The 18116-nt window shown below is 53.5% G+C and overlaps 7 protein-coding genes across 7 annotated transcripts; 4 read left to right on the forward strand and 3 right to left on the reverse strand.

The window, feature by feature from the left end:
* Positions 1–757: 757 nt before the first annotated feature.
* EI97DRAFT_459800 (uncharacterized protein) lies at positions 758–2329 on the forward strand (the record flags this gene model as incomplete). The annotated part of the gene is made up of 6 exons (XM_033801041.1): positions 758–967; positions 1016–1052; positions 1191–1261; positions 1315–1712; positions 1766–1839; positions 1893–2329. The coding sequence occupies 6 exons, from the start codon at positions 758–760 to the stop codon at positions 2327–2329; spliced, it is 1227 nt and encodes a 408-aa protein (XP_033652372.1).
* A 441-nt stretch (positions 2330–2770) lies between these two features.
* On the forward strand, positions 2771–3619 carry EI97DRAFT_421436 (AP-2 complex subunit sigma; the record flags this gene model as incomplete). The annotated part of the gene is made up of 5 exons (XM_033797054.1): positions 2771–2838; positions 2899–2938; positions 2997–3026; positions 3207–3437; positions 3518–3619. Exons 1-5 carry the CDS (start codon positions 2804–2806, stop codon positions 3617–3619), a joined length of 438 nt encoding a protein of 145 aa, XP_033652373.1. The 5' UTR covers positions 2771–2803.
* A 447-nt stretch (positions 3620–4066) lies between these two features.
* Positions 4067–7517, forward strand: EI97DRAFT_401334 (Sec23/Sec24 family protein). Its single transcript, XM_033796460.1, has 3 exons — positions 4067–6035; positions 6086–7266; positions 7320–7517. The coding sequence occupies exons 1-3, from the start codon at positions 4247–4249 to the stop codon at positions 7404–7406; spliced, it is 3057 nt and encodes a 1018-aa protein (XP_033652374.1). The 5' UTR covers positions 4067–4246; the 3' UTR covers positions 7407–7517.
* A 190-nt stretch (positions 7518–7707) lies between these two features.
* EI97DRAFT_380541 (uncharacterized protein) lies at positions 7708–8346 on the forward strand (the record flags this gene model as incomplete). Its single annotated transcript, XM_033795762.1, has 4 exons — positions 7708–7737; positions 7805–7940; positions 8006–8248; positions 8309–8346. The coding sequence occupies 4 exons, from the start codon at positions 7708–7710 to the stop codon at positions 8344–8346; spliced, it is 447 nt and encodes a 148-aa protein (XP_033652375.1).
* A 1402-nt stretch (positions 8347–9748) lies between these two features.
* Positions 9749–13311, reverse strand: EI97DRAFT_90748 (endo-1,3(4)-beta-glucanase 1 precursor). The gene is made up of 3 exons (XM_033803203.1): positions 12841–13311; positions 12178–12753; positions 9749–12127 (listed from the first exon to the last, which is right to left on the reverse strand). Exons 1-3 carry the CDS (start codon positions 13042–13044, stop codon positions 9947–9949), a joined length of 2961 nt encoding a protein of 986 aa, XP_033652376.1. The 5' UTR covers positions 13045–13311; the 3' UTR covers positions 9749–9946.
* Positions 13312–13654: 343 nt separating this feature from the next.
* On the reverse strand, positions 13655–14103 carry EI97DRAFT_90751 (uncharacterized protein). Its single transcript, XM_033803204.1, has one exon. It carries the CDS (start codon positions 14021–14023, stop codon positions 13757–13759), a length of 267 nt encoding a protein of 88 aa, XP_033652377.1. The 5' UTR covers positions 14024–14103; the 3' UTR covers positions 13655–13756.
* A 740-nt stretch (positions 14104–14843) lies between these two features.
* EI97DRAFT_90785 (TRP-domain-containing protein) lies at positions 14844–17575 on the reverse strand. Its single transcript, XM_033803205.1, has 3 exons — positions 16859–17575; positions 15290–16807; positions 14844–15237 (listed from the first exon to the last, which is right to left on the reverse strand). The coding sequence occupies exons 1-3, from the start codon at positions 17175–17177 to the stop codon at positions 14855–14857; spliced, it is 2220 nt and encodes a 739-aa protein (XP_033652378.1). The 5' UTR covers positions 17178–17575; the 3' UTR covers positions 14844–14854.
* Between the last annotated feature and the right edge of the window lie 541 nt (positions 17576–18116).

The following is an 18116-nucleotide window of genomic DNA, read 5'->3' on the forward strand; positions in this document are numbered from 1 at the left end:
GCGACGAGCGCCAGGCTGAAACCACCACTGCCTGATGCAGTCAACCAAGACACCGAACATGAGTTCTACTTCAAGAGTCTACGGGAGACCGACAACAAGAGATAACTTCTAGCGTGTCTGCGCTTCACACGACCAGAGCTTCGAAGCCTGTTACACCATCCATCGTGAGCCGTGCGATCCATCGCATAGGCGCACACTCTAGTAAACCCAGTCCGTGCTTTTTACAGTCCATTTTGCAATAAATGTACCGGGTTACAAGTCTTTTTCAAGCATCTGATTTACAATCATCCCTCGTCGTCACCTCCAGCGTGCAGGACCAGCGCAGTCCCATACCTTGAAGGTTTCGCTACCACATTACAGGCTAGGCCAACACAAACTCAACCTTATTCGGACATCAGGGCCGCGCAGCTGCACGTACAGGGTTATGCTTTCTGCCGGCAAAGTCTACTGAGAAGGAACCCGAAGCCTGACTTCTGGGAACTTGCATGCCTTTCTCAGCAATTCGTTCACGCCTTTCTCCACGCTGGCCATGCCTTTGCCTGTGGAAATGCAGGGGCGCTACCCATCTACCGGGGAAGTCGAGCGTTGGAGGGGTTCAAAACATATATCTGACCCACTTATCGTCCTTTTCGGTTCCGTCAGTCTTCTGATTGAACACCGCCGCCACAGCTTGTCGTCTGTTCGCTTTGTATAAGACCTGGTGGTCTATGCTTCATCAACGAAAACGCTGCTGATCGGCCGCTCAGTGCTCAACAGCATGCCTTTTGGTTTCCCTAACCTCACCGCTTTCACATATGCAGGATGGCCTCAACCATTTCCCAGCCCAGCTACGCGGGGATGGTACTCGCCATACGCTGTAACGCTGGCGAGCTTAGCAATCGCCGTCGTGATCGCTAGGCTTATATCACAGGCAAGGAAGAGTACAAAAGGTCTCGGCATCGAAGACTTGTTCGCTTGTCTTGCGTTGGTTCGTCCGTTCTCTCTGTCATTCCGCCTCGATCTAAGTATGAGCTAGATATTCTGTTTACTCTACGCGGCATCAACCATTAGCGGTATGCCTTCTTCTTCTAGCTCCATCATACATGTGTACAGTGTCACCTTCGGACCTGTTAGACCAAGTTACCGTTTCGTTCTATGGCGTCAGCATGCACTGGTGCAGTGCAAGAAGAGAAGTTTGACATAGTGCTTAGGGGCTCTTGCCTATGGTTTCAACAGGCACATGTGGGATGTGCCTGATGAGCTCTACCGTCCGGCCGCTCTGGTAAATAACAGCTCCATCAGCTGCTCTTACACTTCATGCTAATAATCCAAAAGGTTTACTGGCTGAGCGAAACCATGTTCATTCTGAGCGCCGGTTTCGTGAAGATCTCTGTCCTCTGTTTTTATCGCAGGCTGGAACCTCCTTGCACGGCCGCCATTAAGAAGATAATATGGGTGCTTATGATATTCACCACGGCTTACACCATCGGCTGCCTTCTGGGACATGTTCTGCTTTGTCATCCCGTGGCAGCCTATTGGGACGTTCCGTCTCGCAGCGATGCTATACAAGGGCGGGCGTGCGGGAATCAACAGACACTCTACCTAGTGGAAGGGCCACTCGACCTGTTCTCGACTTTGTATTGCATCATCATTCCTGCATTGGTCTTGCGGAACCTGCCTATGTCAAGCTTCCAACGCAACGGCTTCCATGCCCTCGTTCTTGTTAGTTTGAGGTATGTCTACTGCCAGATCACTTTCCGAACCTTCATGTGCTCATAGCGGGAAGTGCGCTGGGGGCAGCCATTGCCAGAGCTGTATTCCTCTACCAGTTAACGCATAGTGTCGACGGAGACGCCACTTGTGAGCAGTCACTCCTGTTCCATTCGCCGAAGCTGTCACTGACGGGAATCTAGGGAGATCCCTCAATGTCTTTGCGTGTGCTCAGTTTGAGCTCAGTGTCTCCTTGGCATGTGCCTCAGCACCGTTTTTACAACGTTTCGCTTCCCAGTACCCAAGATTCCCCATCGTGGACCCATATCAACAAAGCAAGGGAACAACTGGGTCCGTTGTATCTCGAGTAAGCAGTTCCCTCTCAGGACAAATCAAACGCCTCCCTTTTGCGCGCAACCCGAGCCCACGCATCACCGAGATCTCAAGCCCACCACCACGGGCGCTGGAAATACCGGAGTGGGAATTCGAGGCCTTTCACATCACGCAGCGCCCACAGTCTCCCATTGACGAGCAGTCATACGACAGGTACCTCGCAGGTATGTACGGACCCCCGGCGCCGCCCAAGGATATACGGCAGCTCCTCGACCAGTACCGGCGAGAGCATGGCGAAATTGTATGAGGTCTCTCAAGTGGTGTGGCAGCGAAAAGCATGGTGCGGGATCTATGGTTTCAACGCTGGGCAGTCATCTGCTTGTGACGACAATGCATAACAGTTTCAAATATAAGCGGCCTTGTGATTGCGTGCAGCAAACCGCGACTTCGACCCCTGACACCATGTGCGAGCGGTGACACAGATGCAAGACAGACGGCGGAGATGTGCTTGGTGTACATACCTTGAGAGGGGTGAGCATCGGTGGTTGATGCTGGGGGCTTCTGGACCGCGCCGGCTAAAGTTGGCTCCCGCACCTGGCCAGATGTCCCGCAGCTTGGGAACTATAATGCCTGCCACATATAGACTAGCGCCAAACGCCCAGACTCGAGTTATCCGCGAGGGGTCTCGTACTATCAGTGCTGTGTACAGGCACGTCAGTCACGCACATAATCCATTCCTCGATTGCTCTTCGGTTCGGTTGACCAACTGGCTTTTTCGGCCATGGTCCTCTCCTTCATCCTAATCCAGAATCGTCAGTAAGTTTTGCGAGCTGCTGTCAGCTGCGCGTAAGTCACAAGCTAAATCGGCTTCACCAGAGGGAAGACAAGGCTGGCGAAGTGGTATGCGCCGTATAGTGTAAGTTTTGCGACCGCAGATACGAATCAGAGGGATCGATTGACTGACAATCTGATAGGATGAAGAGAAGGTCAAGCTGAAGGGCGAGGTACGTCGGGCGGAATCCCCATCCATCATTGGCATCCTTCTCCTCCATCTCCCACTCCGCCCTTGTACCTGTCAACCCACCATCATCGCCGACCCTGTGCACGCCCTACCGTTCCACCGCCCTAAGCCTATACCTTCCGAACAAGCCAATACTCCCATTTAACCAACCGATACTCTCCAGGTCCACCGCCTCATCGCCCCCCGCGACCAGAAGCACCAATCCAATTTCGTCGAATTCCGCAACATGTCCAAGATCGTGTATCGCCGCTATGCAGGTCTCTTCTTCTGCGCCTGCGTCGACACAAATGACAACGAGCTTGCGTACCTCGAGGCAATCCATTTCTTTGTTGAGGTGCTGGATGCATTCTTCGGGAATGTGTGCGAGTTGGACTTGGTCTTTAATTTCTATAAGGTATGTGGGTACATGGCAGGATGGAAGGAGCGGGGGAAAAGGGGGGTCGGAGAGCAAGTCAGTTCTGATTGATGGGGCAGGTTTATGCGATTCTGGATGAGGTATTTCTGGCGGGGGAGATTGAGGAGACGAGTAAGCAGGTGGTGTTGACCAGGTTGGCGCATTTGGATAAGTTGGAGTAGAGGGTCTGGGGGGAAGAATGAGGATAACTGATGCTCAAGTGCCAGAGGAGGTTTACGGACAGCCATGCCGATCTATAATAGGTCGGACCGCACGCCGTGAGAGACGCAAGGACGCTGGAAGCCGCTCGTGCTGTATTGGAAAGAGAGGGAATGGGTTCTCGTTTGCTCGAGGCCAAAGCAAGCCAAAGTCAGGCGACGGAGCAACCCAGGCCGAATGGTCACTGTGGGTTCTAGATGCGGTCCTACATGACCGAAGTATGATATGGAACGATGTGTAACTCGAGTAAAGCCATCAGCTCGATATAAAGAGTTAGTTGCAAAGCCTTTCAACGTCCGCGGGCAGTCGACTACTGTGATATATCGTGCCTCTGATATCCAACCAATCACGAAGCTCAGACATCCCTCATCGGAAAGTGCAAAGAGCACGGAACATGCCACCTTACCTTACCCACATCTAAACTTCAACGTTCGGCTTTGGGCACACACTTAACATTGCAGAGACCATGCACGCGTGACATGGTGTCCATACTCACCGTTTCCTTTTGACCGACTCTTCGCGACGATTGACCGCGCAGCTTGACCCTAAACGCCCACCACCGAGACCGCCGACACCCCCGCGATATCACCATGGCTGAGTTCGCCATGTACCATGCCCTTGGGCAAGATTCACCCAATACAAACGGCGCGCAGAGCCAGAGGGAATCGAACGCCTTTCGTCCTCCTGTCGCAGCGAGTCCGGGAGGCTATCAGCAAGCTGGTAGTCCGGCAATGGGCCATGTCCCTAATCAATACGCCGGAGCACCGAACCCGAATATCTCCACACCTCAGGATCCGAGTTACTTTCCGCCACAGCAGTCGCCATACCCTGGCTCATCGAGTATGGAAAATTTGACATCACAAATGGGAGCGGTTGGATTGGGTCTGGATCAACCAGCACAACCGGCGCCACATAGGCACAAGAAGAAGGACAGGCACGCTTACCACAACATTGGATCACCAGGAGGAAGCTCTCAGGCGTTCAATGGCATACCGCAAACTGGAACACCGACGCAATTCTTGAACCAGAATTCGCCTTCGGTAGGTGGTCCTCAATGGGCCTCTCCGCAGATAACACCGGCCATGAGCCAATTCCCTGCTGCGACGCCGATGTTTAGTCCAGTAAATCCAGCGACACCAATGCAGCATGCAGCACGGACGGGTGCTGGTGCTCTTACCGGTGGCTCTCCTGCCTCATCTGCCCAAGGACGTGTGGACCCGGAGCAGATCCCCAGCGTACCCAGGTCGCGAGATATACCGGCGAAATACTACTTGGAGCATATATATCCTACAATGGAGCACCATCTTCCGCCTCCAGCCCTGGTACCTTTTGTCGCCTATGACCAAGGGAACTCGTCTCCCAAATTCGCAAGACTCACCCTCAACAGCATTCCAGCGTCCGCAGAGGCACTTGCCGCTACGTCTCTGCCGTTGGGTTTGGTGTTGCAGCCCCTTGCCCCTCTGCAGGAAGGAGAGGTCCCTATACCGGTGTTGGATTTTGGCGAGACTGGTCCACCCAGGTGCAGAAGATGTCGGGCGTATATCAACCCGTTCATGACCTTCCGGTCCGGCGGAAACAAGTTCGTCTGCAACATGTGTACCTTCCCGAATGATGTGCCTCCGGAATACTTCGCGCCTACGGATACCTCTGGCGTGAGGGTTGACAGGTTGCAGCGTCCAGAGTTGACCATGGGAACGGTGGACTTCATGGTACCGAAGGAATACTGGTCGAAAACTCCTGTTGGGCTGCACTGGTTGTTTCTTATCGATGTGACTGCTGAATCCGTAAATCGGGGGTTTCTGGACGGATTCTGTGAAGGCATCATAAGTGCGCTGTACGGTACAGAGGGGGAGTCTACAGAGGGCCAGAGGAGGCTACCTCCCGCTGCCAAGGTCGGCATTGCTACCTTTGACAAGGACCTACACTTCTACAACCTGAGCCCCGGTTTAGAGAAGGCGCAGATGCTGGTTATGCCGGACATTGAGGACCCGTTTGTGCCGTTGAGTGATGGCCTTTTCGTCGATCCCATGGAGTCGAAGTCTATCATCACCTCGTTACTTCGGCAACTTCCGACAATGTTCTCCCAGATCAAGAACCCTGAGCCTGCTCTGCTCCCGAGCCTCAATGCGGCGCTGATGGCACTCAACGCTACCGGCGGCAAGATTGTTTGCTCCCTGTCTGCGCTGCCGACTTGGGGCCCTGGACGCCTGTTTTTACGTGACGATGGAAGCATGCATAGCCCGGATGCGGAAAAGAAGCTTCTGACCACGGAGCATGCGGGATTCAGAAAGGTCGCGCAGAAGATGGTGGAGAGTGGAGTTGGAATCGACTTCTTCCTGGCGGCTCCTAGTGGTGGATACCTTGACATTGCTACCATTGGTAAGCTGGATCTGTGGTAAATGCGCAAACTCGATTGCTAACCGTACCAGGTCATGTATCCGAAAAGACCGGCGGCGAGGTGTTCTATTATCCGAACTTCCACTCTCCACGTGACACGTTGAAGCTCTCCAAGGAGATCAAGCATACAGTGACTAGGGAGACCGGTTATCAAGCCCTCATGAAGGTGCGCTGCTCCACGGGATTGCAAATCTCTGCATACCATGGAAATTTCTATCATCACACCTTCGGCGCTGATCTTGAGTTCGGCGTGATCGATGCCGACAAGAGCATTGGCGTCATGTTCGCGTATGATGGGAAACTGGATCCAAAACTCGACGCTCACTTCCAGGCCGCCTTGCTGTATACTACTGCTAGTGGCGAGAGAAGGGTGAGGTGTGTAAATCTCGTTGCTAGCATTAGTGCTACTGTGGGCGAAACGATGAAGTTTGTCGATCAGGATGCGATTGTTAATATCATCGCAAAAGAAGCGGCAGCTAGGATGACGGAAAAGAGTCTCAAGGATATCCGGGGAGCGTTGACTGAGAAGACGGTTGACATTCTTGCAGGCTATAGGAAAGCCTCCACCAGCAACAACCCACCTGGTCAGCTCGTGCTGCCGGAGCACATGAAGGAGTTCACGATGTACATCTTGGGCTTGATCAAATCCAGAGCATTCAAAGGCGGTAAAGAGCCGACCGATAGGAGAGTGCACGACATGAGGATGATAAAATCGATGGGTCCCCTGGAGTTGTCCCTGTACCTGTACCCTCGGATTATTGCAATACACAATCTGGATGAAAAAGTCGGCTTCCCTAATGAGAATGGCCATCTGAGGATGCCTGACACGATTCGAGCCTCCTTCTCTAAGGTGGAAGAAGGCGGTGCATATCTCGTGGATAACGGCCAGATCTGCCTTCTCTGGTTTCACGCCCAGGTATCTCCGAACCTACTGGAAGACTTGTTTGGGCCCGGACACACGACGCTGAAGAGCCTGGACGCTTTCTCCTCGACGATACCAGTCCTAGAGACGCACTTGAATGCCCAAGTACGAAACATACTGCAGTGTATTGAAAGCAACCGAGGCTCGAAAGCTCTGACTATCCAACTCGCCAGACAAGGGCTGGATGGCGCAGAGTACGAATTTGCCCGGCTCCTCTACGAAGACCGCAACAACGAGGCACAGAGCTATGTAGACTGGCTGGTGCATGTACATCGGCACATCCAGTTAGAGGTACGTATTCTGAACACAAACTGAGGAACTCGCCTTAATAACGTATAATGCAGCTTTCTGGCCAACGGAAGAAGGAGAGCTCGGACGATGCGGCGGCTTCGGCTTTCATAGGACTTAGGACGCCATATTGGGGGAACTGAGAGGGCGGGGTTGGGGTCTGTATTGCATAGCGATTTTCTCTTAGGTGTACAGCGCATTACTTATATGGGGTTCCACGAGATATGCTAGGATTAAAAGGGGAGTTTGTCATTATGCTTCAATCCTGCTGCGCTGGTGCCAAGCGTGAATGTCTCCCGCACGTGATATCCTTCGGAAGATTCAAAGGCCCGCCAGCCCTTGGCGCTCGCTTAGCTTTTGCGCCCACCACCACACCAACTTTCCACGTCGCGAAGCGACTTCCCGGACTTCAAACCACGACCACATCAATCCACAGTCGCCGCCATGCCCACCAGACTGAGCAAGACCCGCAAGGTTTGTCGTTCCAAATCCGTATCAACCTACGCAGGTGTTAGGATGGGAAACCTGACTCTGAATACAGCACCGCGGACACGTTTCCGCCGGCCACGGCCGTGTTGGAAAGCACAGGAAGCACCCCGGTGGTCGCGGTATGGCTGGTGGTCAGCACCACCACAGGACCAACCTCGACAAGTACCACCCGGGATACTTCGGAAAGGGTACGTTTACGCAACCTCCAATAGTGATTGGAGCTAGGTTCGCTAACGACGACGTCTTCGAACAGTCGGAATGCGGTATTTCCACAAGACGAACCAGCAGTTCTGGAAGCCCGTCATCAACCTGGATAAGCTGTGGACGCTGGTGCCCGCCGAGAAGCGCGACGAGTATCTCCAGAAGAAGACGGATAAGGCGCCCGTGCTGGATCTGCTGTCTCTTGGGTACGCCAAGGTGCTCGGCAAGGGCAGACTTCCCAATGTGCCCATTGTTGTGCGGGCTCGCTATGTCTCTGCTGAGGCTGAGAAGAAGAGTAAGAATTTTTCTGTACCTGTAGGGGCTAGGGAGTGTGTTGGGCTGACCATTTCCGCAGTCAAGGAGGCCGGCGGCGTCGTCCAGCTCGTCGCGTAAACGATACCATTCCCACCATCCGGAGTCGAAAGTCGTCGCATTGGGGGAAGCGAAAGGGCGCTCTCCCCATGAAATAAAAATCACCGGGTCATTTAGACCATGTGGGCTTTAGGGTCTCTGTGTCTCCGTTCCTTGTCTTCGGAGCGCAGATTGAACTCTTGCAGCGTGGTGGCTGAGGAATGGTGTCGTTTTTCTGTAGAAAATGAACATCCATTCCTGAACAAACCTTTCTTTTCATGCCCAAGGGTGTTGTTGCGGTCGAGGTCGCGGTTGCAGGACCCACACCGTGTGTTGGCGGCTTAAGTGCTGCTAGTGCACGGAGTGTAGGGTTCTCGGACGTCGGCGCTTGGTTGTGTGATGTTTGTGTGTGCTATGGTGTTGTGTGTGATATGTGACTAACCGTGCATGTGACGACATCTAGGATCTTGCGTGGTCGTTTGACCTAGCCTTGCCTTGCCCTTCACCATTGCCTTGTCCGGAGGAGGAGCTTATCTATCTGTGGACACTGATGTCCTGTTCAAATTCGAACAAAAGCCTGAAAAGCTTCCCGAAGCTGTATCAATAATCACCAACTAATGTTTTAGCTTCCTTCCCGGAACTAATGATCCATACACAGTCATGATAGTAGATGCAATGGCATCATGTTGGAGAACTTTGTTACGTAAAAAGGGACGGATATTCTGTTCCTCTTTAGATGCAATGCAATCAATCTAAGATCATCTTATTCTCTTTCGATTTAACTTGATTCAACTGCGCACAGTAGTGCAGATCTAGGTTCGATCACTGAAATGCTGGGGAGCTTTTTCGAAGTTGCTGGATCGGTAGTTTGGTATGGTATAGTTCTGCGCGAATGTCGCTGTCCACTCTCGTCATCCATCTATCTACGGACACATTCTCGAGGCGTCTTCACAACTCGCTCGCTATCACCTTCAGACTTGGATCTTCGCTCGTACAGTTAGGAAAAGATCTTATTAACTTTCTGTGTACCTGATCTAGTCTAGTCTAGCCTAAGCAGAAAGCAACATTGCATGCAGGATGAAAATCTCCCGATCCCTGGCTGTACACTCATTCTCCCCCTTGCGCCCAATATATATATATGTGATAGACAAACAGAGCAAAACCGCGGGTATATACCAATCCACAATTCCAGAACAACCAACATGCATGCCCTACAAAAGCCGCATTTTCGAAGAATATACAGATGATTGGAGTCCGCTTCAATCCACGGCAATAAATCTTCCTTTCCTGAATCTGGTTTCTCCACCTTGTTCCTCTTCTACCAGTCCTCTCCGTCTTGCCAACCCCAATTCCCTTCATTGGTACCGGTTTGGACATCGGCGGTGGCGGTGGGGCAAGGGATATGGTACTCCCTTTCGTCTTCTCCTGCTTCTTCCTTCCCTTCTTCTCACTGACGTCGGCGGAGTGCCCGCGCTGCGCGTCGTCCTCTTCGTATTCAGCGCGTACTTGGTCCGTCTTCCCAATCCACATTCCCTTCATCGGCACCGGCTTAGAAATCAGCGTGGCGGAGGAGGAAGGGATATCGGAGTCTTTCTTCGACTCCTCCTTCTCCTTACCTCCCTTCTTCCTCGTTAACTTCGGCTCAGTACCAGCCCTGCGCGTCTTCGTCTTCGTTTTCGACGCCTAGTTGGTCGAGCTGCACGTCCGTTTCCTCCTCTTGATCGTCGTAGTCGCATTCGTGCTCCTCGTCGTCTTGATACTCATAGTCTCGCTCCTCGATCCCCTCGTCTTCTCCACCCTCATAGTCGTCCTCGTATTCATTACCTTCGTATCCATCGTGGATGCCTCCAGGTAGAGCGGGATGAGGATACGTCTCTTCTTCCTCGCCCGGGTAGGATACGGAGTCCGCCCATTCAGAAGGATCGCCCCGCTCATCGATTTGCTGGGCATCCTCCCCAATATCCTCGGGGGAATCCTCAGCGGCATTGCCATATTCGTCCTGCCCGTCTTCATCCACCAGATCCTGAGTCTGAGTCTGAGTCTCCGTCTGACCATGGACCTGCCCCTGTCCCTCCACCACTTCCTCCGCACTGGCACCTTCAACAGGGCTTCCCGGCCCACCCGCCAGCGCGCCCGAAAACGCCAAATACCATGTCAAACTCGCGCCCCCATCCAACCCCTTCGCATCCTGTACCTCCTTCGAAAAGTACTCCCACGCCCTTTTCGGGTCCAGCAGCGCCAAATTCCCCATCAACACGCCCCTCCAACCCCCCTCCACCTTCTCCGCCCTACCGTCGGAGAAGTACCTGTCCCACTCCTCCCTCACAAACTCCTTGCGCCGCGTATATGCCAAAGACGGATTCAGCGGCAACATATGGATCCCCTGGACAAACTCGTCATTGGCGCCAAAATACGTGGTATGATCAACCTTATTCTCAAACAGGATTCCCGTGACTTTATTGGGCAGGAATTGTTTCGGCTGCACAGTGTTCGCGTCCTCGAGGAGGAAGTAATTCCTCAAAGCGCGGGCTTGCACGGCGAGCATGAGGTTCGCTCTGGCCTCGAGGTTGGCGTCGCCCGAGATGAGTCCCCACATCTTCAGAGCGTATGAGGCGTAGGTGTCTTCGGAGGTGCTCTCTTGGTCTTTGCCGTCGGCCGAGTCGAAGAGGCCTTTTGCCCACGAATGGCCGTGGAACCAGTCGAAGCTGCGTTGGAAAGGGAAAAACGGGTCCTGGGTGCTCGGATTCGCGAAGTCGCGCACCAGCATGTCGACCCACGCCCGATTCGTGCCCTCCCGCAACCACGACGGGTCCAAGTAACCTATAACTGCGGCAGCATAGACGAAATACCCGTAATGGAAATGGTGGTCGTTATACAAGGTATTCCCGAAATCCACACCGCTATCCCCAGTAGCGTAACTCCCAGAACTCACCACCCCTTTCCAGACGTCATCGTACACCAGCGGGAAAGGCTGCGTGTTGTTGACAAAGACATTGAAGGCGTCTTTGAGTTTGATCAACCCGGCGGCCGCGAGTTGGGTGTTGTGCGCCATGTCCTGCAAAGCGTAGAGGATGTTGGCAAATTTGGCCAGGGCTTTGCCGCTGTAGTACATGCTGTCGAGCCGGGTTTGAGAGTTGAAGTCGACGCCGAGTTCAAGGGCGGCGACGGGATTGACGGCTTGGATGACGTTTTCGGCGAGAACGGTGTGCGACGTGCCTGTGTCGCCCTCTGCTGAACTGCTGCCGGGCGTCCAGGGGGCGAACCCCATGGTGGTGGGGAGGTTGGGTTCGAGCATTGTGATTGCGTTGGCGTGGACGGCGCGGGCGAGGCCTTTGGTTGTCGTCATTAGGGAGATGTTTGTAAGGGCGGATTGCGTGGTCGGGTCGAAGGATTCGATATGGTGCGGGAGGGCGAACATGAGGAGGTCCCTGCCTGCCACACCGTCTTTACCCCACGAAAGGGTATAGGAGCCTGTAGACTCGGATACAGTGCCAGTGATGGTGGCATTGACGGCGTAAGCACCGGCAGCGGAGTCGTAGACGGCTTCACCGGCTTCCTTGGCGGGATTTTTCGCAACCTGAATCATGCCGTAGAAGTCTGGTGGACCTTGGATCGTTTCCTCGTCGAGGAGGTCAAAGGGAGGGACGCCCCTGGAGGCAAAAGACGTCGCGTAGAGGAGCCATTCGGTATTGTCGTTGAGGGTGATTTTGTACTTGGTGGTGATGTCGTCGATGAGTGAGACGTATTCAAGGGTCCGGAAAAAGGTGCCGCTGTTGAGGATTGGAGTGGCGCCGGTGTAGATGCCGGTGACGAAGCCCATGCCCTGATACATGTTAGGAATCCCCGTCGGAGGCGAATTTATGCACTACATACCTGCACCAGTGGGAAAGAGAGGATTGCGTCAGCGCCTGGGGACGGGGCTAGACGAGCCCACACCGAGAAGGCCGTGAGGTCTTGGGTGAAGAGTGTTGTATCATTCCCTAGTTCGGCTGCGTTAAACACGATATGCTGCAACCCAACTGGGGCCGCAAAGAAACGTGGAACATCCCCTTCGCCCCAAGCAAAGTGCTCTCGCTCAACGTGAGCAACGGCCATGCCGTATCTTCCACCGCGACCCTGCGTCCATCTCAGGGAGTAGGGATGTGTCCAGACGGCATTGTTTTGGTTTCCCAGCATGAAGTTTGCATAGAACTTGTTCGTCTGGATGGGCACATCTTGATCATGAATCCCGAGCTTACTGACCATGTGATCGCTTCGGGTGGGTATCTGGGAAGGTGGGGCATCAGTGGCCATGGGCACGAAAATATTGTGAGCCGCCTGCAGGGCTGGTGCGGTTGGGCCCGGATCAAGGGTTGATTCTATAGGCGTCAAAGTTCCAGTAGGCTCGACTGTAGCAGAGGGGCCTAAGGGATCGCGGGTGACGCCCGGGGGAAGTCCTGTAACAATAGACTTGGAGAAGCGTTAGTCGAAATAGATGAACTTCCGGTATCGAAACGATGATGCCCAGCTATCGCCATAAGATGGAAGAATACATACTCCTGTAAGTGTAGCCGAGTCTGTGATGGATGCACTCTGCAGGGTCTCAGGGAGTGAGACATAGCTCGTTGTGATCTCGACATTGGTTGAGATATGAATCGCTCGATTCTCAAGTTCTTCGGTCCCACGTTTCTTTTGCGGTGTAGGAAGACCGTTAAGGAGTGTAGCACAGAGAAGGGTCAACAATAAAGCCAGCTTCGCCATGGTGTAAAGGCGTGTGGAAAAAAGAGTGTCTGGTGAATTGGAGCTTTTGCAAGCCAGGTGAATAAAAAGAGTATGGATGAAGAGTGTTTGATGCTAATAAGAAAGGAATGTGGAGAAGGGGTAAGGAATGGATCGTCGAGGGGGAACCTGCTCGCTGCATTGTAGGAGAAGGTGGTTGTTAGGATATATACGCAACTAGTCGCTATGGATCGCGAATCTGGATAGATGACAGGCACCATGACGGTGTTTCAAGTGACGGATGTATCATAATGAGCAGTAAACGTGAACCCCCATCGAGGGGATGAAGGGGTGAGAGAGCAAGTCGAGGCGGTGTCTTTTCCTAAAAGGGGTGACGATCAGCAGGGTATGTCCGTGGAATGTAGTACACAGTACAGTAGCACCGTAACATATGCAGTGTCTTTCTGCAGCCTTGCCAGGAACATGTGGTCAATGTTGTTGCTTCCAACTCTGAGCAAGTCGAACGCTGGGCGGATAGAGAGATGGCCATGTTTTCAAATTATGAGTAGGGAGTCCAATGGCAATGAAGGATTCAGTTTGAAAAGGTCACATAGCGCTATTTGTCTTCAACTAGGGCCTGACCCGCCGGAGAATAAAAGGCAACTGTGGTGAACCTAGCAAGTGTTAATGAAAAAGACGGTGGGTTGGTTGAAGCGGAGGATAGGTGGAGATCCTGGTTTGCCATGGCCCGAACTCAAGGCGGAAGGTGCCAGGGCATGTATATTAACGTCGCAGTACCTGGACTGAAAGGATTGACCTTGACGCTCCTTTTCGAGGGCTTCTTTCTGTAACCGTTGAGCCATTGACATGATGTTATATCCGTGCTCCAACAGCATCGAGAGGCCGCAACCTTACACAAGAGAATGCTTGCAGTACACCCCACATCCGGCCCGAAGTGTCTTAGAAGAAGGACAAATTGCGGCAACGTCCAAGGAAAAGCAGACGTCGTAAGTCTCGACATCGATATTCGAAGCAGGGCGAAAAGGTGTTGTGTTGGGGTTTTCTTGGGAGTGTTTGAACGGAGATGAGGTGACAGGGACCCGTCAGCGAATCCCATCGCAGAGACAGCTTGCACAGGTTGTCTCTCGCCCATCTCCCCGTACCATCACGTGACTGGCTACCCACACCAGCCTGCAAAACGTGAAACGGCTTTCAGACTGGCCGTCACCTGCAGATGAAAGAAAGGGGAGCCGTGACATCTCTGCCCCTGTTACCGCATGTTACGTTGCGCAGAGAGATGAGGCGAACCGTCTTTCTCTTCTCGTAGCTAGTGCTGAGAGTCTGGTCCAACCTGATGCTGCTACAGGGTTGTTAGAGATGTACAGAACAGTAGGAGCGAAGTTAAGTTAGGATGATGTATTTGCTACTTCTATTCTTCCTTCCCCTCCCGTTCTCCTGTCCCCATTCCTCCTCCTCCTGCTCCTCCTGCTCTTCTCCCTCTTATTTCGCATAAAGAGAACAGATCTTCACACCAAGCGCACGACACCAGGCCCACGCAGCGCGACTTCATTACAAGCACTTAGATCTTTCTATAATCGCGAGCGAGCCCAGCATGGCAATCTCAGTCAACAAGCAGAAAAATGAAAAGCAAATTCATGTCGTATATGAGAAGAAAAGGATAACTCCATGCGCCTCTCCAAGCCTGAGATGGCGGCTGTGTGGTATGCAGAAAAATGTCTGGAGAATGACGATGCAACGCAACGAAAGCACCATGTACAGATCCTCCCCACGCTTGCCGAAAACATGTACAGGTCAAATTGCTTCTAGATGATGCGCCGACAAGGGAAGCTGCCTAGTAGGCATGGCCTCGGTACCCTCCTTGCTGGTTATAGCCTGCTTCATGACCGCCGCTGTACCCAAACCCGCTGTGCTGAGCAGTACCTAGATCGATCTCAGGCAAGCGAGGTGCCCGAGTCGGACTGTCACTTCGCTCCCCGCTCAGACTGCGGGTGTGGCTGTGGCTCCTTCCTCCCATGCTGGCCGTGTCAGCGAGGAGGTGCTGGTTATCGGAAAAGAGCCGGGCGCCCTCGTAGGCCGTGGGCTGCTCGGAGAGGGGCACCGATTCGTAGCCGCGCGAGTTGCGCCATGTCGAAGCTTTCTTGTATTCCTGTGGATCCATGAGGAGCGAGTTGCGAGCGTCCAGGGGCGTCAGGTTATCGAGGTCGCGCATTTTTTCTGCATGAACATTAGTATAAACGGTAACCTGGGTTTCCCATCCGATACATACCCGCTTCCTTCCGCTTCTTGCGGTGAGGATTGTCACGGCAGCAGATGATGATGGCGTTGACTGCAATCAGGATTGCGAGGATTCCTGTCAACACAGCCTGCATGACAACGAGGACGAGACCGGTAACGGTCTTGGTAGTCTGCGCAACACCAAGCTCTTCAACAAACACCAAAATGCAGACAACTGACAGCACGCGAACGACCTGGATGACGATGTTGATCCAGTTCCCAGACTTGAGAGAGTAGGGCCGGATCCAGAGCAGAAGAACGAGCAGGAGGGCTTCGACAATGAGTTGACCAGAAGCCTGAGCAAGACCATGGCCATCTGCGCCGGCGATGACGCAGCCTCGAGCGAACATGTACACGATCAGTGGCACAAAGAGCCACCAGTAGCTCTTTTTGTAGTTTTCGTAGAAGATGCTGTACTTTCTCCAGACCTCCTTGTTCTCATACAGGGCCGAGGAGTCGCCTTCCATCTTCTTGAATTTGTTCGCGATGCTCCAGATCTTCCAGGTAAAGAAAGCCAGGATTGCTGTGAAGATGACAAGCGTCACGCCGGCTAACGTCTTGGCCGCCCACGAGTCTCCGCGCCTAAACTGGTAGACGCAATACAAGGTCCAGATGCCGTACAGGAGCAAGATCAGATTGGTGATTGTCTTGGCCAAGGTCCACCAGTACCTCTTGCGAAAGTTGGTGAGGCGTTCGGGGAATTTGCCGCAGAGCGCCCACGACTCCAATATGACCTTGAAGAGGAGAATGCCGACGGTGATTGCTGCCACAACGATGGCAAAGATGAGCAAGACGGTCATGAACGTGTTTCCGTTGGGTATCATGAGCTCCGCAACGTATCGCTGCATGCCTTCAACTGCGAGCATGAATTCGCTCTTCTCCTCGCTCGCGGGTTGGGTGCCATTAACATTAGTGCTCAGCTCATCCCGAGTCCAGAGCAGTACAGTGTCGAGTGCACGCTTGGTGATGTTCACTGAGGTATCCTTGTTGACCAGAGTGGCCTTCTTCAGGAATTCCACGCTGTCAGTGGTGAGATTGCCCCCGGTTTTATTGCGGAAACTGTCAATGGACTTCTCCATGCTTTCCCACTGGATCAGACCGGTGCTGAAGGCGAAGTTCTTGGAGAAGCTTCGATAGACGCCAGGATATTGGACACTCATCATGCCGTTGAGTGACATGGACTGGAACCAGCCGATGACTTCGAAGAAGGTGGGGCTGGAAGTAGCGACACCTGCGTTTCCTGCGCTGGCGAGAGCGGAAATACCCGAGACGATCAGAGCAGCACCGGCAATGCCAGCGGCGACATAGGAGACTCCAGGGACTGTAAGCGACTTTCCATTGCCGACTTGCGAGGTAATGCAAGCCAACTGCTCCTCTCCGTCAAGGGCTTTCAGCTGCATGGTGGCCTGGCTGTCGAGATCGGGGACATTGAATGCGATGGATGGGATCTGGGATATGTAGGAATCGGGAATGGTCTGGACGCCTTTGGCAGCGAAGTTGCCTTCGGGTACTGTTGCGGGTTAGCTTGTGGAGGTCCATGTGGGAAGGGCACTTGACGTACCTGGGCACAGTTCTTCCATCTTTGTGTTGTCGTCGCAGGGGTTGAACTCATTCTTGTACACCTCCTGGCCGTAGGCTTTGACCGTCAGGACGGCCACGACCTTCTGTGACTTGGAGCTGGATCCCGCTACATCGAACGTGATCTTTTTGGTTGACCGGTCGAACTCGAGGTCCAGCTTGTTGACCTTGATGTCCGAGTTTTCCTGACAGGAGCTGTAGCCATCGGTTTTGAGGACGTCGCCAGCCAAGGCACCCAAGGGGGCGGAGGCGAGCAATATGAAGGGAGCGAGCATGGCGGAATATGTGGTATGGACTCTCATGATGCAGGACTAGATGCCCGCCTGAGGGCGATGTCTCCCAAGCCTAGGGTGCAGTCGATGGGTTTTCGAAACGTCTGAGGGTGTAAAACGAAACGAGGATGCGATGGGGTTGGGTAGAAACTGGAATAGGAGACGATGGAGCAACGGAGCTTGAGGTTTGATTAAACTGGTGTATAGGCGCGCAGGATCAACCTCGTCGTGCCAGGGGTCGTGAGAAAGCGAGAAGTTGGGAACGAGAGGAAGGGTCGGAAAGCGGGCGACGGGTTGGCGAGAGAGAAAGCGAAAGACGAAACGAGAGACAAACGACGGAGACGAGGGGGTAGCACAGTCGCAGTTGCGAGGAGCGGAAGGGAAAGGGAGAGAGGTGGAGGGAGAAGATTGTGGTGACGGCAAGGTTTCAGGTGTCAGCGGGTTCTGGTCGTTCTGGTCCTGGCTGTGGCAGGGAAGGGGAAGGTGCGGCCTGGCAGGGGGAGCGAAGGTGGGTTCCGGCACGGCAACCGTCCGTAAGAGGAAGCGACGGGCGATAATGGGAATGCCGTGTGGCGATAATTTGGTTCCTCTGTGAGTGCACAAAGAATAATGGCCGAGTTATTATTATTGGCGCATCCTTGAAGATTTGTGGTTTGCAAAGAAGGGGAGCAGCGGAGAGGAGGGCACCACGGCACACTTTATCTGTAAGCTAGACTCAATAATACTCAGCGTCGGACGGGCACGAGGAGGACGGTGTGAATGCCTTCGACCGCGTGCTAGCCACACCCCAGTACAGTAGAGCTCGACCACAGCTGAAGCACGAGAAATGCTGGATCGCACAAAGGCGTTCGAAAAGGTGGGTTGCCGGCCTATCGCTGGCGCCCGAAAAACGCGTATAGTGGGCTTGAGTTCAACGGTCTTGGTCCCCTTGGCGATATGTAGAGTTCCGCCGCATATTCACCGTGTGTG

Source organism: Westerdykella ornata (genome assembly GCF_010094085.1).
Source record: "Westerdykella ornata strain CBS 379.55 unplaced genomic scaffold EI97scaffold_17, whole genome shotgun sequence".
NCBI lineage: Eukaryota > Fungi > Ascomycota > Dothideomycetes > Pleosporales > Sporormiaceae > Westerdykella > Westerdykella ornata.

Excerpts from the sequence above, each read along its gene's own strand:
- EI97DRAFT_90785 (XM_033803205.1), bottom strand. The coding sequence starts at position 17,177 with ATGAGAGTCCATACCACATATTCCGCCATGCTCGCTCCCTTCATATTG. Across the intron at positions 16,808-16,858 it reads GATGGAAGAACTGTGCCCAG|TACCCGAAGGCAACTTCGCT; the intron begins GTACGTCAAGTG and ends AACCCGCAACAG. Across the intron at positions 15,238-15,289 it reads CAAGAAGCGGAAGGAAGCGG|AAAAAATGCGCGACCTCGAT; the intron begins GTATGTATCGGA and ends ATGTTCATGCAG.
- EI97DRAFT_401334 (XM_033796460.1), top strand. The coding sequence starts at position 4,247 with ATGGCTGAGTTCGCCATGTACCATGCCCTTGGGCAAGATTCACCCAAT. Across the intron at positions 6,036-6,085 it reads CCTTGACATTGCTACCATTG|GTCATGTATCCGAAAAGACC; the intron begins GTAAGCTGGATC and ends TAACCGTACCAG. Across the intron at positions 7,267-7,319 it reads ATCGGCACATCCAGTTAGAG|CTTTCTGGCCAACGGAAGAA; the intron begins GTACGTATTCTG and ends CGTATAATGCAG.
- EI97DRAFT_90751 (XM_033803204.1), bottom strand. The coding sequence starts at position 14,023 with ATGTCGAGACTTACGACGTCTGCTTTTCCTTGGACGTTGCCGCAATTT.
- EI97DRAFT_90748 (XM_033803203.1), bottom strand. The coding sequence starts at position 13,044 with ATGGCGAAGCTGGCTTTATTGTTGACCCTTCTCTGTGCTACACTCCTT. Across the intron at positions 12,754-12,840 it reads ACTCGGCTACACTTACAGGA|TCTATTGTTACAGGACTTCC; the intron begins GTATGTATTCTT and ends CGCTTCTCCAAG. Across the intron at positions 12,128-12,177 it reads TCTCTTTCCCACTGGTGCAG|GGCATGGGCTTCGTCACCGG; the intron begins GTATGTAGTGCA and ends AACATGTATCAG.